Source organism: Neoarius graeffei, chromosome 16 (genome assembly GCF_027579695.1).
Source record: "Neoarius graeffei isolate fNeoGra1 chromosome 16, fNeoGra1.pri, whole genome shotgun sequence".
Lineage (NCBI taxonomy): Eukaryota > Metazoa > Chordata > Actinopteri > Siluriformes > Ariidae > Neoarius > Neoarius graeffei.
In genome coordinates, this window is record NC_083584.1 from 8,814,291 (window position 1) to 8,833,483 (window position 19,193).

At 45.7% G+C, this 19,193-nt stretch overlaps 1 protein-coding gene across 1 annotated transcript in view; it reads left to right on the plus strand.

The window, feature by feature from the left end:
- The window catches only part of hdac5 (histone deacetylase 5), a 197,677-nt gene that overhangs the window by 169,788 nt on the left and 8,696 nt on the right, over positions 1-19,193 (plus strand). The window contains 10 exon segments of the mRNA XM_060942459.1: positions 1,754-1,885; positions 2,098-2,210; positions 8,964-9,083; positions 9,164-9,380; positions 9,479-9,684; positions 9,900-10,184; positions 16,521-16,656; positions 16,659-16,685; positions 16,869-17,002; positions 17,637-17,757. Of these exon segments, the coding sequence (XP_060798442.1) occupies positions 1,754-1,885; positions 2,098-2,210; positions 8,964-9,083; positions 9,164-9,380; positions 9,479-9,684; positions 9,900-10,184; positions 16,521-16,656; positions 16,659-16,685; positions 16,869-17,002; positions 17,637-17,757 (1,491 nt within the window).

Sequence of the window (19,193 nt, forward strand, 5' to 3'; positions counted from 1 at the left end):
TTAGTCATGTGGGGCGTCTACAGGTGTGAGTCAGTATGAGTCATCAGAGCAACAGCAGACCCAAACTCTTTTTCTCTCTCTCTCTCTCTCTCTCTCTCTCTCTATCTCTATCTCACACACACACACCACACACACACAGGTTATGTTTTTCTCCCATGAATAGCTATCAGCTATATTCCCACACACTCAGAATGAATTTACCAACTTAAAGCCCAACACTCTTTTTTTTTTTTTTTTCTTTATAAATGTTTTCTAGTAAGAAATAAAATGCGCTGCATCACTGTGTCACAGGAAAATAATCAGCGACGGGGGGCTGTGATGAAGCGGAGTAACAGTTCCCACACCGTTCCTACAGCAGCATGTCCTGAGTGTTTTATTCCTCTTCTTCCTCTTCTACACCAGTTTGCCAACACTGATGTTTTTTTTCAGTGAGCTCTTTATCCGTTTATAGTTAACGTTAACGAACGTCCACAAAACCAGTTAAACGTCTTTGCTCGGAAAACTAGCTGTTGCTGTAGAGCCACACCCACTTTATCTTTCACAGGGCAGGGCACGTATGATTGAGGGAGTATCTGATTGATTGGACAAGTGCAGGATACGTTGTAAACATATTTAAACTTTAAAATGAAAATAAAAATGTGTACACAGTGAACTTATCGTGTATACCAGCGAATTCGTGTCCATGACGACCAGACGGTTGACTTGCGCTCGAAAACAGACGTTCTGATTTTAATAAAGCGGCAGTTTTTCTCTCCCTCAGGCTGAAAGTGGAGTGAAGCTCCTTATTACACATTCATCATGTTCCGCTAATGCACACTGAGCCCTTACATAATGTGGCGACATCATACACACACACACACACACACACGTACACAGTTTTTAGCACTTTTACATAATCATCACAATATGTGTGTGTGTGTGTGTGTGTGTTTTTACACTAATGGTAGCTGTCCGTGGTGCTGATTAGTCTGTTGCCTCTTTTAATGATCTCATCATTCACATCTCTCTCTCTCTCTTTCTGTCTCTATATTCTCTCTCTCTCACCCTCTCTCTCTATATATCTTTTTCTCTCTATATTCTCTCTCTCTCTCACCCTCTCTCTATATATATATCTTTCTGTCTATATTCTCTCTCTCACCCTCTCTCTATTTATATCTTTTTCTCTCTATATTCTCTCTCTCACCCTCTCTATATATATCTTTTTCTCTCTATATTCTCTCTCACCCTCTCTCTATATATATCTTTTTCTCTCTATATTCTCTCTCTCACCCTCTCTCTATATATCTTTTTCTCTCTATATTTTCTCTCTCACCCTCTCTCTCTATATATATCTTTCTGTCTATATTCTCTCTCTCTCACCCTCTCTCTCTATATATCTTTTTCTCTCTATATTCTCTCTCTCTCTCTCTCTCTCTCTCTCACCCTCTCTCTATATATATATCTTTGTCTATATTCTCTCTCTCACCCTCTCTCGCTCTACATCTTTTTCTGTCTCTATATTCTCTCTGTCTCACCCTCTCTCGCTCTACATCTTTTTCTGTCTCTATATTCTCTCTCTCTCTCACCCTCTCTCGCTCTATATCTTTTTCTGTCTCTATATTCTCTCTCTCACCCTCTCTCTATATATCTTTTTCTGTCTCTATATTCTCTCTCTCTCTGTCTCTTTCTGTGCCTGTTGTTTTCTCTGTCTGTTCTCTCTCTCTGTGTTTCTCTCTCTCTCTGTGTTTTCTTTCTCTCTCTCTCTCTCTCTCAGCGTCGGAGCCCAATCTGAAGGTCCGTTCGCGGTTAAAACAGAAGGTTGCTGAGAGGAGGAGCAGTCCTCTCCTCCGCCGTAAAGACGGCACCGTTATCAGCACCTTCAAGAAGAGAGCCATTGAGATCTCGGGTGAACACACACACACACACACACACACACACTGATGAGTGATGAGTCCATCACTTGTCCAGCATTGCACACGGGAGAGAACGATGAAATTATCCAAGTCCTTAAATACAGAAATTTGATGGAACAATTCTTTAATTTTTCTTCCAATTATTGAATTTCTGATAGTGTGTAATCTATTGTGTGTGTGTGTGTGTGTGTGTGTGTGTGTACAGTCTCCTCCATGTGCAGCAGCGCCCCTGGCTCCGGCCCCAGCTCCCCCAACAGCTCCAACAGCGCCATCGCCGAGAACGGCTCCAGCGGCTCCGTCCCAAATATCCACGCCGAGGTGAGCTGCACTCGAACACCGCCAACGCTCTCGTACTGTTTGTCAGAAATAAAGACCAAGTTTAAGGATTTGCACATCTTTCAAAAGTCACCGAAGACTAAAAGTGAACTGACATCACTGTAAATCTGCTCTGGACTGACGAGCCCCAGGAACATTTAACAGTTATTCCACAAAATCGAGTCGTACATGAGCTGACAGGCGACGAGGCGCGTAGCACCGAGATTGAGAGGAATAACTGTTTTATTCTCTCCACAGTCACTGGATTTTGAGAAACAGAACATTTTTATTTTTATTTTTTGCAAATTCAGTGAATAAAAACTTTACTCAAAACATCCAACAAAATCATTTCCGCTTAGAATGTAAACAAACCGGTGAAATGGCAGGAGCACTTTGTGGGTGGTGGAAAAGGGCAACTGGACTTGCTTGAAGATTCTTGAAAACGTTTCACCTCTCGTCCGAAAGGCTTCCTCAGTTCTGTCTGACTAATAGGGTGCGTGTGTACAGTCTCCTCCATGTGCAGCAGCGCCCCTGGCTCCGGCCCCTGGCTCCGGCCCCTGGCTCCGGCCCCTGGCTCCGGCCCCTGGCTCCGGCCCCAGCTCCCCCAACAGCTGTTCTGTCTCCCTATTAGTCAGACAGAACTGAGGAAGCCTTTCGGACGAGAGGTGAAACGTTTTCAAGAATCTTCAAGCAAGTCCAGTTGCCCTTTTCTACCACCCACAGTTTACGATGACCTGGGTGATTGAGAATCTTCACAGACAGGAGCACTTTGTGAAAAATGCGATAATAATAATAATTCTTGAAAAAAAGATGCGTTCTTACCATCAGATACTTTCATTCCATGTTTTGTTGCTTTTTTTTGTATTTTCTGGGGTTTTGTTTTCAAGTAAATTTTTTATTTCGTCCTCGGTTGGTTCAGCAACACGCGCCGCCATTTTGTTTTTCTCTACTCACGGTATACGAGCTGATATCCTAGTAGTAGAGTAGCCAATCGGAGCGCGCGATTGCTCATATCCAGTGAATGTAAATAGAATAAAAAGTTTTATTATAAAGCATTATCATTCGACACATTATTCCATTTCCTCATTCAACTAACGACAGGAAAGAAACCAAATCCTGAAGACCAGCTGATGATCGGTTTCCAGTGTTCGGCGCGTCTGGATGAAAGGGTGGAGCGATATGATGAAAATATCATCATGATATTTCTGTAACACACGATGTGTTTAAACAACGTTAACAAACGTTTGATTAGCGAAGCGATGGCTTTAATGACTTTACACGTCTCGGAGGAAGCGGGTATTAACCCTCACCTGGGTGTCACGGATTCCTCGTTCCCATGGCAACAGCATGTACACACTTGTATTTTGGGTTCCGTTTCTTTATTTCTGTTCTGTTGTGTGCACGTTTTCTGTTTTGTTTTGTTTCATCGCGAAGTCTTGCCGAACATTATCCTGCGTTTCAGAACGCCGTGTTTCCGACTTCCTCTTCGTCTGGGTGTCGGAAGGTTTTATGGTTTTGACTCGCACCCGATTTAATAGTTTATGATGATGGGTTTTCCTCGCTTGACGCATTTCAACTCTCGTTATGAACCCTTTTACGAGAAACGTGAGTTTGTTTAATGATTTACCAGCGTGTCGTCCGTGACCTGTGCTGTCCGTGGAGTGGAACCTGGATTTGTTCTCGGCTTTCAGATCCTTCAGGGTTCCTCAGTTCCTCTCAGCTTGATTACATTTTAAGAGCAAATGTTTTGTTTTTTTTTTCCCTGTGGCTCAGGAGATAAGATTTTGTGTGTATGTGGTTGCAGAACGTTTTGTCCAAGGCACACAGGTAGATATAGTAACTCTAATAACGGTGTTGTTAAGAGCGCTTGTTGTGTTGCTCATGCGCTTTTACGTCATTGTTGTCATGGGATTGAGTAATTGTTTGGTTTTGCCAATCTGTTTTATTTCCTGTCTTTGTATTTCCACACCGAGCGCATTTATATTCCTGTGCCTAATCAATCCGCTTTATGACTTTGGGAGGAGGAGGGGGAGGGGGGGGACAGCCCAGTCAATGAAAGCCTGGTGTAAGTGGGGCAATAAATACAGCACGTATCAGACCTGTCAGCTGGCAGTGTTCTGCCTCCCCGTTCGCTCGAGTGCTGATGTTTTCGTATTTCTCTGAACGGCCTACGACATAACCAGGGGCTCATTATTTCCCTCAGTGCCTACGTGTGTGTGTTTTCACTATTCTGTCCAGAAATAGCCAGCGGAGATGTAAAGGGTTACAGCCCCACCGCCACTCTTCCACTCAGACCGTGTGGAGAGCAGAGCGCTGACGTCATCCGCACCGCAAACAGGCCCTGAACTTTTCTTTTCTTTCTTTTCTATTTCTAATTGGACTTTTTTTTCGCAGTGGGATGTTTGTTGAGTCAGAGCCGGAGTGACGTCAGAGCCGAGAGCGCCGAGCAGATCATGCTCAGCGTCTCCGGGGCTGATTCACAGAGACAGAAAAAGAGACGTGTGCTTGAAAAAAAAAAAAAAAAACCAGTGAAAGAATGAATAAGAGCATGCTGCTGAATGGTGGGGTGAAAAAAAAAAGATTGAATGATGGGAATGAATTAGCCTTTTCATTCATCGTCTCGCAAACGCACTCTTCCTCCGTTCCCTCGGCCTCGTTACCGAGATAAATCCAGAGGCAAAAAATCGAAGCAGCGAGCAGGTTCTCTGTTTGCAGAGGAGTTTAATTGGACGTCATATCGAGTTTCGTCATCACCGCTTGGCTTTGCGTCACCGTCGTGGAAAATCTCACATGTACTTCCTACGTCTGTCCTTATTATTATTATTATTATTATTCATCTTCATCATCATCAGTGTGACTAAAACAGAGCTCTTGCTATATTTATGGAATGATGAAGAAATACAAGATCAAAGTGACAAGGTTGATAAAAACAAAAGAAAATGTGGCATTATGTTTATTATTATTATTTGCGAGTGCGATACTCGTGACTGACGCTACGTTCACACTGCAAGGCTTAATGCTCAATTCCGATTTTTTTGTGAGGTCGTTCACATTAACAAATATATGCGACTTGTATGTGATCCTCAGTATGAACGAAAAGCGACCTAAAAGTGTTCCGCATGCGCATTGCAGGATACGACGACGTCACACGCAGTGAGCATGGCCAGTGTTTACGGAAGTAAAACCGCCCGGTTGCGGTATGACCCATCCAATCTAGCTTGAATAGCTGCATCCCCCCAAATGGAAATCAGCTCCCTAACCTCTGCGTCCTTCCATTGAGAAGATTCAGAACCTTCACAGCCCGAAGCGTCCCTCGCATTGATGTCATGCGCAGGGGCGCAGATACGTTTTTTGAACTGGGGGGGACAAAAAACTGGGGGGGACAAAGCTGCCAGCAAACCAACCCCAACCCCGATATGCCTGTCAAACTTGTTGTTAGTAACCATAGCAACCAAGCTCGAGCTCGCAACCTGTGCAGTCTGCGCAGCTCAACCAACCGAATATCAGTCTTTGTTTTGTTTTATGTGAGTTGTTGCAACTATGTATACACTGCTGTGCACCTCAATAAACCGAATGGTAATTAGTCTTTTGATTTTTCCGTGAGGTTTGCCTTATGCAAAGAAAGACAGCATAGACGTTTTTCCTCCCTATAAGTGGGGGGGACCGAGCGAGGTGAATTTAAATCTGGGTGGGACGAGTCCCACCCTCTATCTGCGCCCGTGATTATGCGCCATGTTGTTGTCACTTTTTTTGAGAGACCCGCCGCCTACTTCAGCGCAGATGAGTGACGTTTGTGGCTTGTTGATGACGTGTAAGTCGGATGAATGCGACCTGGCGGTTCAGACTGAAGTCGCATATGAAAAAAGCGGATAGGAATCGGAATTAGGACCACATATCCAAACGGCCTGGGTCGGATTTGAAAAAATCGGATCTGTGTCGTTCATATTGTCAATAAAAGATCGGATACAGGTCACATATGGGTGAAAAGATCAGATTTGAGTCACTTCAGCCTGCAGTGTGAACGTAGCCTGAGGCTTCATTTCCTGGACTAAGATTCCTGAGCTGAAACTCCTGGAGTAAAGTGTCTAGGGATTTGTTTCTGGGATTTAAGTGTCTAGGCTTCAGTTTCTGAACTTTAGTTCCTGGATTTAAATTCCTGAGCTCGAGTCCTGTATTAAAGTCATTGGGCTTTGTTTCCTGGGCTCCAACTGTTGGTCTTAATTTCTTGAATTTTAGATCTTGAGCTTTAATTCCTTGGTTAAAGTCCAAAGGCTTAAGTTGTTCAGCTACAGAACCTGGGCTTACTGTAAGTTCCTGGACTATTTAACAGTTATTCCACCAAATCTCATCGTACATGAGCGGATAGCCAACAAGGCGCGTAGCACCGAGTTGTCTATAATCCATGTACGACGAGATTGAGTGGAATAACTGTTTTATTCTCTCCACATTCACCTGATTTTGAGAAACAGAGCATTTTTATTTTAAATTTTTGCAAATGTGATAAATTACAAATTTTATACAAAACATCAGACAAAATCATTTCCGCTTAGAATGTAAACAAACCAGCGAAATGACAGGAGCAATTTCTGAAAAATGCGATAATAATAATAATTCTTGAAAAATTAAAAAAAAAAAAGTTCTTATTATAAAATACTTTTATTCCATATTTGTTGCTTTTTTTTTGTATTTTTTAGGGTTTTGTTTTCCAGTAGTTTTTATTTCGGCCTCGGTTGGTTCAGCAACACGCTCCGCCATTTTGTTTTTCTCTACTCATGACATATGAGCTGATATCCTCGTAGTAGAGTAACCAATCAGAGCGCATGATTGCTCATATCCAGTGAATGTAGATAGAATACATTTCTTTATCTTAAGTTCCTGGACTTAAATATCCAGATTTACGTTTTTGGGATTTATTTCCTGGTCTTAAATTCCCTGGGTATACAGTGCCTTGCAAAAGTATTTATCCCCCTTGGTGTCTGTCCTGTTTTGTTGCATTACAAGCTAAAATTAAAATGGATGTTTGGAGGGTTAGCACCATTTGATTTATACATGTCTACCACTTTAAAGGTGAAAATATTTTATTTATTGTGACACAAACAATAATTAAGATGAAAAAACAGAAATATAGTGTGCGCATAGGTATTCACCCCCCAGTGTCAATACTTTGTAGAGCCACTTTTTGCTGCAATTCCAGCTGCAAGTCTCTTGGGGTATGTCTCTATTAGCTTAGCACATCTAGCCACTGGGATTGTTGCCCGTTCCTCAAAGCAAAACGGCTCCAACTCCTTCAAGTTAGATGGGCTGCGTTGGTGTACAGCAATCTTCAAGTTATGCCACAGATTCTCAATTGGATTGCGGTCTGGGCTTTGACTCGCCCATTCCAAGACATTTAAATGTTTCCCTTTAAACCACTCCAGTGTAGCTTTAGCAGTATGTTTAGGGTCATTGTCTTGCTAGACTGTGAATCTTCGTCCCAGTCTCAAACCTCTGGCCGACTCAAACAGGTTTTCCTCCAGAATGGCCCTGTATTTAGTGCCATCCATCTTTCCTTCAGTCCTGGCCAGCTTTCTTGTCCCTGCAGATGAATAACATCCCCACAGCATGATGCTGCCACCACCATCCTTCACTGTAGGAATGGTGTTCTCAGGGTTTGTGCCACACATGGCGTTTCCCATGATGGCCAAAAAGTTCAATTTTGGTCTCATTTGACCAGAGAATCTTCTTCCATGTGTTTGGGGAGTCTGCCATATGCTGTTGGGCAAACTCCAAACATGCTTTCTTAAGCAATGACTTTTTTTTTTTTTTTTTCTGGCCACTCTTCCATCAAGCCCCGCCCACTCTGTGGCGCGTACAGCTTAAAGTGGTCCTATGGACAGATACTCCCATCTCCGCTGTGGATCTTTGCAGCTACTTCAGTGTTCTCTTTGGTGTCTTTGTTGCATCTCTGATTAATGCCCTTCTTGCCCGGTCTGTGAGTTTTGGTGGGCGGCCTTGTCTTGTCAGGTTTGTAGTGGTGCCATATTCTTTCCATTTTGCTATAATGGATTTAATGGTGCTCTGTGGGACATTCAAAGTTTGGGATATTTTTTATAACCCAACCCTGATCTATACTTCTCCACAACTTTGTCTCTGACCTGTTTGGAGGCGCCTTGGTTTTCATGTTGTTTGCTTCGTAGTGTTGCAGAGTCAGGGTCCTTCCAGAACAGGTTGATTTATACAGACATCATGTGACAGATCATGTGACACTTTGATTGCACACAGGTGGATCTTAATGAAGTAATTATGTGACTTATGAAGTGAATTGGTTGGAGCAGCTCTTATTTAGGGGTTTCATACGAAAAGGGGGTGAATACTTATGCACACTCCGGATTTCTGTTTTTTCATCTTAATTATTGTTTGTGTCACAATAAAACAACAATGTGCCCCTTTAAAGTGGTCGGCATGTTGTGTAAATCAAATGGTGCTCACCCTTCAAACATCCATTTTAATTCCAGCCAAAACAGGACAACCACCAAGGGGGATGAATACTTTTGCAAGGCTCTGTAAGTGTCTGGGCTTAAGTTCCTTCTTACCGTCCTGGGTTTTATTTCTGGGCTTTTATGAGAACATGTAGGTGTGTCTACTCACCATAGAGCTCCGCCCCTTGTTTCCAGCCTTTCTAGCTGGGACAGCATTTTGAGCATTTGACAGATGTGTACAGATGTTAATTGATCCAGAACCTCAGAAGGTTTCACTTTCGTGTGTGTGTGTGAATAGCAGCTGCGTTCCCTGCACCAGTCTCTGAACGCAGACGGAGCGGTGAGCCCTCTGAGCCTGTACACGTCTCCGTCTCTGCCCAACATCTCTCTGGGTCTGCCGGCTAACGCACACATCACCGTGAGTCCTGCACCACATCTTCACCATCCTCCCTTACACACCATCACACGCTCTGACGTCCGTCTGTCGTCTGTCATCAGGCTCCTCAGAAGCTCGGGGTCCAGCCAGAGGCGGAGCGGCAGGTGCAGGGGGTGCGTCAGGGAGGCGTGTTGGGGAAGTTCGGGAGCAGCTCATCCGTGTCCGTGTGTGTGGACTCGGAGCCACCGTCGGCCGCAAACAGTCACAGCAGCCACAGCTCGCTACTGCAGCACGTCCTCCTGCTGGAGCAGGCCCGGCAACAGAGCGCACTGCTCGCAGGTAACACACACACACACACACACACACGCGTTCAGGTACTGGTTATGAAAACCAAGTGGTCATTAGCAGTGGTGTTAATACTCCCTCGCTCCCGTCAGTGCCCATGTACGGCCAGTCGCCGTTGGTTACGGGTGAACGGGTGTCCAACAGCATGAGGACGGTCAGCAAGCTGCCGCGGCACCGTCCGCTAGCGCGCACGCAGTCGGCTCCGTTACCGCAGACCCCACAGGCGCTGCAGCACCTCGTCATCCAGCAGCAGCACCAACACTTCCTGGAGAAACAGAAACACTACCAGCTCAACAAGGTAACACTCACTAACGAGCGGAAAGAAATGACCGGTCGGTGTTTATAAATATCGGCACCCACAGTTATTACTTGTTTATAATTTTGGCTCATTTGGTTGATTATTTTATAACGAGGTTCATAAATAAATAATACGAGTGTTGTTTTTCACTCGTTATTTTCCTGTAACAGCGCAGCTCTTATACCGCAAATATAAAATTCACATCTTTCAATTAGATCCTCTCCAAAGGGGCGGAGCTTCCACGCCAACCCCCAACCCATCCAGAAGAAATAGAGGAGGAGCTTACCGAGACAGCAGAGATGCAGGAGGAGTGGGGGGATGGGCCTGAGCGTGTGAGGGAGGGGCTGAGCAAAGAAAGTTCGGGTGAGACCACGCCCCCTTCTGAGCGCGTGGTCCCGCTGAAAGGCGAGAGCACTGAGAGCGACCTGGAGGAAGAGGATGACGAAGATGAAGCCATTGAGTTGAAGGAGTGCGATGAAGAGGGCGACCCCTACAGGCAGGTAAGGAGGCGGAGCTTTCTTTTCTTATTCATTTCAAACCTGTACGTCTTTATTAAGGCGCCATGAGACGGTATATGTCCGAGAGTTTTCCTGATATTTTTCTATATCTATAAATCTACTTTTTTGCTTTGTGTGAATATAAAGTCAGAAGCAGATGCTGTGACGTGTCCAAAAAATGTTCGGTATTAATAAATTATAGAAATGCTGTGGAGAGCCGGCCCTCGAGCATCTGGTGCTGCTCCTCTGAAACCCTGAAAGTGTTTTTTTTTTTTTTGTTTGTGTGTTTTTGGGGGGTTTTTTCTCAGCACTTCCTTGATCTTTGAGCGTGTTTTCCATGAACCGAGCTGCTCTTTGTTATTTCATCACTCAGTCCTACTGTCTGTTATATTTGGCTCTGTTTTTCCTCTCGTACTCTTGTTCAGTTCCTTTGTGTAACGTCCTTCAGCCTTTGCACTTTATCACGTTGCGAAACCGGCGCTGATGAAATCGGGTTCGTGCTGACGCACGTCGCCGAGCTGCGCTGATGTCTGTCCTCTGTCCCACACAGTGCTGCAGCCCGAGTGCGAGACGTGTGCATGTGTGTGTGCACACGTACACAAACAGTTCAGCTTTAATTAGAGAAAAGAGGAACACAGGCCACACCTCCTTCACTGGGACTGACAGTAACACAGGCCACACCTCCTTCACTGGGACTGACAGTAACACAGGCCACACCTCCTTCACTGGGACTGACAGTAACACAGGCCACACCTCCTTCACTGGGACTGACAGTAACACAGGCCACACCTCCTTCACTGGGACTGACAGTAACACAGGCCACACCTCCTTCACTGGGACTGACAGTAACACAGGCCCCACCTCCTTAAGTTACACAGGCCACACCTCCTTCACTGGGACTGACAGTAACACAGGCTCCACCTCCTTCACTGGGACTGACAGTTCCACAGGCCACACCTCCTTCACTGGGACTGACAGTTACACAGGCCACACCTCCTTCACTGGGACTGACAGTTACACAGGCCACACCTCCTTCACTGGGACTGACAGTTACACAGGCCACACCTCCTTCACTGGGACTCACATTTACACAGGCCACACCTCCTTCACTGGGACTCACATTTACACAGGCCACACCTTCTCCACTGAGACTGACAGTTACACAGGCCACACCTCCTTCAATGGGACTGATAGTTACACAGGCCACACCACCTTCACTGGGACTGACATTTACACAGGCCACACCTCCTTCACAGGGAGAGACTGTTACACAGGCCACACCTCCTTCAGTGGGACTGACACTAACACAGGCCACACCTCCTTCACTGGGACTGACAGTTACACAGGCCACACCTCCTTCACTGGGACTGACAGTTACACAGGCCACACCTCCTTCACTGGGACAGACCGTTACACAGGCCACACCTCCTTCATTGGGACTCACATTTACACAGGCCACACCTCCTCCACTGGGACTGACTGTTGCACAGGCCACACCTCCTTCACTGGGACTCACATTTACACAGGCCACACCTCCTTCACTGGGACTCACATTTACACAGGCCACACCTCCTTCACTGGGACTGACCGTTGCACAGGCCACACCTCCTTCACTGGGACTGACCGTTACACAGGCCACACCTCCTTCACTGGGACTGACTGTTACACAGGCTACACCTCCTTCACTGGGACTGACAGTTCCACAGGCCACACCTCCTTCACTGGGACTGACAGTAACACAGGCCACACCTCCTTCACTGGGACTGACATTTACACAGGCCACACCTCCTTCACTGGGACTGACCGTTGCACAGGCCACACCTCCTTCACTGGGACTGACCGTTACACAGGCCACACCTCCTTCACTGGGACTGACTGTTACACAGGCCACACCTCCTTCACTGGGACTGACAGTTCCACAGGCCACACCTCCTTCACTGGGACTGACAGTTACACAGGCCACACCTCCTTCACTGGGACTGACAGTTCCACAGGCCACACCTCCTTCACTGGGACTGACAGTTACACAGGCCACACCTCCTTCACTGGGACTGACAGTTCCACAGGCCACAGTCTCTTTTACTCAGACTAACAGGTAACAAGGCCACACCTCCTTCACCTCATTTACTAAGACTGACATATGGAGGTCACGCCTCCTTCATTGGGAATGACCAACAGAGTCCACGCCCTCTTCACTGAATCTCCAGACAGGCAGGTCTTCTTTCGTGTACCTGACAGAGACACCGCTCCTCCTTTACTGTGACTGACAGGGAGACAGGCCACGCCTTCTTCACCCTGAATGGCAGGCACACAGGCCACGCCTTCTTCACTAGGAATAACAGGTACAAAAACCAAACCTCTTTCTCTGGGATGAACAGTAACACAGGCCACGCCTCACAGATCCACTTCGGAATTGAAGTGGGAATAAAGCAGAAGGGGATGAGTGTGAACGGAAGCTGATACATTCCTGGGAAGGACACCGTGATCACTATTTTCATTGCTGTCACGGATCTTAAAAGAAGGCATTTTTAAAAATAGATGCAATGTCCGTTTATATCGGGCTGGGGGGCACTTACTTTTGGGTAGTTCTGAAGTGGTAAATTCACTAGGTAGTGTGCACTCCGTATCCCCTATCTAGGGCACTAATATGAAGATGTGATCATACGGTGTGGTGATGGCAGCGTTGGCGCAGTGAACGAGGCACTCGTGTGTCACTGCGCATTCATTTGCATAACATAAGTCGCTCCGCAGTGGGGTGTGACGCTCATCGCTCGTCTTACACACACACACACACACACACACACACACACACACACGTGCATGTGCACCCTTGAATGAAGGATGAATGAGAGAGAGAGACTCCTCCTTCTCCCTGAGATCATTGAGGGAAAAAAGTCCAAAAAAGCATTAGAATTCATACCTCATCCTCCTGCTGCAGCACACACACACACACACACACGCCCTGCCCTATGAATGGAAGCGTCCATCTCTGACTCATCTCTCCAGGGTGAATCATCGCCTCCTCTCGCCCCCGCCTCGTCTGCCCTGCACTTCACACCCAATCACAACCCACCAGCTCTGTGTGTGTGTGTGTGTGTGTGTGTGTGTGTGTGTGTGTGTGTGTGTGTGTGTGTTAGGCGTATTACAAAGCATTCGGGGGTGGCATTGTTGTATATTGTTGAGTTTAGTCATCTCATTGAGACAGCGTCCTCTAAAACGCCTTTGTGGTCAAGCATAGATATTAGACTATTGTGCACATGCACACACACAGGTACAAAGTGTGTGTGTGGGTGTGTGTGTGCATGTGTGTGTGTGTGTCTGCTGCTTCTCCACTTGTCTCTCCAAGTGCCTGGAATACAAATGTGATCCTGCACACCCTCAGGAGATGGAGAAGGAGGGGCGAGAGAGATATATAACACACAGAGCAAGAGAGAGAGAGAGCATGAAATGCAGCATCTTTTCTAAATAAAGAGGAGGCATTGACGGAGTGTGTGTGTGTGTGTGTGTGTTTCGTCTCTCTTCTGAGTGAGCCATGTGTCTTGTCTTGCACACTGAACATGCCACACTGTTTTTTTTTTTTCCCTCTTTCTTGTTCACCAGCCATTTTTCCTCTAAGCTTCTGGAACCTTCTGAGAAGCTGAAGCTGGGTCGCACTGCAACAAGGGCTTCCTGAATTCTTCAAAAATGTTCCTTGGTTCCTGAAAACATGCCTAAATTTTAGAAAAGTTCATTTCGTTCCTGGATTTACGTCACTTCCTGAAAAAAATAAAATGAATAAACATGGTCCTAAGCTCATGAAAAGGTTCTTCAGTTCCTGAAAACATCCCTGAGATCCCTGAAAAGTCCCTTTGGTTCCTGGAAAAAGAAAAATTGACTCAATTTCTTTTCCCACATTTCTGAAAAACCTTTTTGGAAAAAAAATTCCAAAAAACAAGTTAATGAGTTTGTGAAAAGGTTCCCGTGTCCCTTTAAAGGTCTTATGAAAATGAAAACTCATGGACAGGTTCTTCAGTTCCCCTAAAGGTTCCTGAGTTTCTGGATTTCTTCATTAACTTAAAAAAAAAAAAAAAAGGTTCTGAAATGATAATGAACAAAGTTCCCGCCTGCAGCGTTCTCGCGGTAAATAGGCCACGCCTTCTTGATGTGGACTGACAGGTGAGCAGGCCACGCCTCCTCATGAGAGCCCTTGATGATCCAAGTTGATGTTGCTGGATTGTCTCTCAATAGTGAGTTCTTTAGTTCTTGGAAGAAAGTTCCTTTAAAATCATTCCCGTGTTTCCAAAAAGGTTCTTGAGTTTGTGAAAATGTTCAGTATTTTTGTGAATTTTTTTTTCTTGAAGAAGGTTTTTGAATTCCTTTAACAATTGCTTAGTTAGTTTATTTAAAAAAAAAAAAGTAAATTGATGGTATCCTGAAAAGGTTCTTAAGAACCATAAAAGGGTTGCTGAGTTTCTGAAAAAAAAAAATCTTTTTTTTAAAGTTCCTGAAAAGGTTCCTGAGTTCCTAAAATAAGGCCCTGGGTTCCTGAGTTAGCGAGTGTTTGTGGAAAGGTTCTTAAAGTTCTTGAGACCATGAGAAACTTTGGAGAAACTTGCCTACTATCTTGGATTTGAATCATGGCTCCTGACTTTTACACACACACACACACACACACACACACACACACACACACACACACACACACACACACACGCAGGCTGATAGAAAGCAGGCAGGATGGCTGTTTACAGCAGGAGAATGTGTAAGTAGCTTTTTGGCAGTTGGAGATGGTTCTGTTGGCTCCGTAGAGGTTCCTGACGTTCCTGCTCTCTGAGCTGTGTTTAGTCTGTACACAGCTACATTTATACACACACACACACACACACACACACACACACACTTTTCTGCTTGTTGTCCTCCGTGTGATTCAGTACCTGTCTGACCATCTGTAAAGAATGAAGAGCTGCATATGGAGAGCTGGAAAAGGTTCCTGAGTGAACAGATTCTTGACTTCCGGCTTCTGGGTTCCTGAAAATGTTTCTGAGCTTGTGAAGATTCCAGAGTTCATGAAACAGTTCTTGAGTTTGTTAAAAAAGGTTTCCCAGTTCCTCAAACAGACCGAGATAGCAGCAGGGTTCTTGAGTCTGGAGTCTGTGAAAAGGTTCCTGAGCTTGAGAAAGGTTGTTGCTGAAAAAAATGAAATGATTCCTGAAATGGTTCCTGATTTCTTGAACATACTCCTGGGTTTGTACAAAGCTTCTTGAGTTCATGCAAAGGTTCTTGAGCTTGAGAAAGCTTATTGAGTTCCTAAAAAAGTTCCTGGGTTCCCGAAAAGGCTCCTAGTTTTGTGAAAATATTCTTGGGTTCGTAAAAAGAATCCTGAATTTATGGAAAGGTTGCAAAGTTTGAAAAAGGTCTTGAGGTTTTTTTGTTGTTGTTTGTTTGTTTGTTTTTAATGTTCCAGAAAAGGGCCCTGAATTTGTAAGAAGGTTCTTGAGGTTTATGAAAAAATCGTTCTTGGTTCCACAGAAATTTTCTGGGTGTTCCTGAATTTGTGAAAAGGATCTTGAGTTTGTGGAAAAGGTTCATTAACAGGGTCCCTGCCTGAGATCTTGAAAACATCTTTGTAAGAAGTTCTGGGTTTCTGAAAGGGTTCCCGGGTTGCCGAAAACGTTCCTGAGTTCAAAATGGTGGATGTCATGTGAAATAATGTAGTGGGAACATTATCTAGCTTGTAGGGAAGGTCTGTACAGTATTTGTTTGTTTGGATTTTTGACAACGGCTAGCCTTAACATTAACGCTAAGTTTGCTTATGGCACCTTTAATAATTAGCATTTCCTCCATTTAGTGTGTTGTTTATATTTTTTTTTCCTCCCAGAAAGATCATCACAGGACACTGCACACAAGTTTTATAGGGTTAAAAGGAGCAGTTTTGGAATTTAAACTTTTAGGGAAAAGAGGTGGAGCCAGGGAGATCTGGGTTATTTGGAGGCGGAGCTCATTTCCAGCCTGGAAATTATATAGTGTAAATAAATATATAAATCTGAGAGAAAAAAAAATCCACCGCATGGCAGTCATATGATTCACATTTTCAGTGCAGTGTCTTTAAGATGATGTAATTATTTCAGGTCCAGAAACATTGGAAAAAATGACAGACAGCACCTTTTAAAGTGCTCGTAGATGAACTGAGAATAAATTCCTTTCCCACTTTCTGCATCCTTTCACATCCTGGGAGCGTTTTAGGATTTCTAAGGCGTAAGAAAGTCTCTGTTTTGATGAGTAATGGCTCTGAGGTCGAGGCTGAAAAAATGTGACACACACACACACACACTTTAGTTTGAAGTGTTTCTCTGTCCACAGTTCTCGGAGCAGCAGCACCTGCAGCAGCTGAACGTGTTCCAGGCGTCTCTGTCCATCACGGGAATGCCGCACAGGCCTCTGGGAAGAGCGCAGTCGTCCCCCATCACCTCCAGTCTTAAAACCACGCCCGTGGGAGAATTCCCATCAAGCACCTCTTCACTACAGGTACCAATCATCAGCAAATTGATGTGGTATAAAAAGAAAAAAAAATCACATTGTGTTGTGCTGTTAGAGGAAAATAATCCGCTTGACCGTGGTGACAGTAACCCCGTTATGGATCTGTTTATAAAGATGGAGTCATTAGGGTTGGGGTTGAGTCCTCCTGTCCGTTTGTCGCATCTCGCGCAGGTCTGGTGTACGACACACTCATGCTGAAGCACCAGTGCATGTGCGGGAACACACACATCCACCCGGAGCACGCCGGGCGCATACAGAGCGTGTGGTCCAGGCTGCAGGAGACGGGACTGCTGGGCCGCTGTGAGGTGAGAGCGCCGCCTGCTGGCACGCCATACCAACTACAACCTTATTGTTTTTCCCGATAATGAGAAAGTGTGTGAAATTTAAACACACACTTCAGAGACCACCATTTTGTGTTGAGTCAGTTATCCACTCAGTATTTAAAGCTACTGTGGTGTGGGTTTACAGCAACAATGAAAACGTTCTCAAACAGTAAAACCTGTCTAGATGCAAATAATTTATCTGGAGTATTCCTTCACTTTCATTTTGACCTGCATGAAAAAGCTGTTTGACTGAAAATGGAATCAGGGCGTCGTATATTTTACCATCGTTACTGTTCAACACCAGATAAATAATAAATACTGAACTGAACACAAAAGCAAAGCAGTAGAGCAGTTGGGGTTAGGTGCCTTGCTCAAGGGCACTTCAGACATTCCTACTGGTCCAGGGAATCAAGCCAGCGACCTTTGGGTCCCAGAACTGCTTCTGTGACCTTAGGTCTTCTGTATGTGCTGTAACAGTGCGGATGAGAAACACTTCACCTTCATCACAGTTCAGCCTGCACCAGTTTAAGGAGGAAGAGCTTCAGAATGATAACGCTTGTGTGTGTGTGTGTGTGTGTGTGTGTGTGTGTGTGTGCGTGTGTGTGTGTGTGTGTAGAGGATCCGGGGCAGGAAGGCGACCCTGGATGAGATCCAGACGGTGCACTCGGAGTATCACACACTGCTGTACGGCACGAGTCCCCTCAACCGCCAGAAACTCGACAGCAAGAAGCTCTTAGGTCAGGAACTCAGTGAGGACACTTCCTCTTACACACTCCTTCATCTATCTCTCTCTCTCCCCTCCCTCCCTCTCTATCTCTCTCTCTCCATCTCTCTGTCTTTCTTTCTCTCCCTCTCTCTCCCCCTCCCTCTCTGTCTTTCTCTCTCCCCCATCTCGCTGTCTCTCTCTCTCCCTCTCTCTCTCCGTCTCTCTCTCTCTCTGTCTTTCTTTCTCTCCCTCTCTCTCCCCCTCCCTCTGTCTTTCTCTCTCTCTCCCTCCCTCTGTCTTTCTCTCTCTCTCTCTCTCCCTCTGTCTTTCTCTCTCTCCCTCCCCATCTCTCTCTCTCCCCCTCCCTCTCTGTCTTTCTCTCTCTCCATCTCTCTCTCTGTCTTTCTCTCTCTCTCCCCATCTCTCTCTCTCTCTCTCTCTGTCTTTCTTTCTCTCTCTCCCTCCCATCTGTCTCTCTCCCCTCCCTCTCTCTGTCTTTCTCTCTCTCCCTCTCTCCGTCTTCTCTCTCCCTCTCTCTGTCTCTCTCTGTCTTTCTCTCCCTCTCTCTCTGTCTTTCTCTCTCTCTCCTCCCCATCTCTCTCCCCCTCCCTCTCTCTGTCTTTCTCTCTCTCCCCCTCCCTCTCTGTCTTTCTCTCTCTCTCTCTCCCTCCCTCCCTCTGTCTTTCTCTCTCTCTCCCTCCCTCTCTGTCTTTCTCTCTCTCTCTCTCTCTCCCCCTCCCTCTGTCTTTCTCTCTCTCTCTCCTCCCCATCTCTCTCTCTCCCCCTCCCTCTCTCTCTGTCTTTCTCTCTCTCTCTCTCCCCTCATCTCTCTCTCTCTCTTTCTCTCCCCTCCCCATCTGTGTCTCTCCCTCTCTGTTTTTCTCTCTCCCCATCGCTCTCTCTCCCTCTCTCTCTGTCTTTCTCTCCCTCTCTCTCTCTGTCTTTCTCTCCCTCTCTCTCTCTGTCTTTCTCTCCCTCTCTCTCTCTGTCTTTCTCTCTCTCTCTCTCTCTCTCTCTCCATCTACTATTATATAGTAACAGTAGTAATAAATCGTAATAAATAAACTAAGCTGTCTGTTGTGTTCATTTGTGGTTTGATACTGGGACACACACACACACACACACACACACACACGCGCGCGCGCGCGTGTCACTGGGAGCCGTCCCTGCTCCCCCATTTCTGGAGGAGATTCTCCACCCGTAATAATGAAACTCCGCCTCCAGCCAACGCTCACTTCCGGTCTGCTGCACCACTGAAGCTGAACCTTGTCTGACAGAAGCTCGAGTATTTTTAGGCTCTAGACTTTTCTGCCACCTCCGCTTCTGAGTCACCAGGCGGGAGGGAAAGTGTGTGTGTGTGTGTGTGTGTGTGTGTGTGTGTGTGTGTCAAGCGTGGGTTGTGCAGGAGATGTTGGCTGCCATTATCTTCACTCCTACTGCATGGTTTTACGATGGGTTTCAACCTTC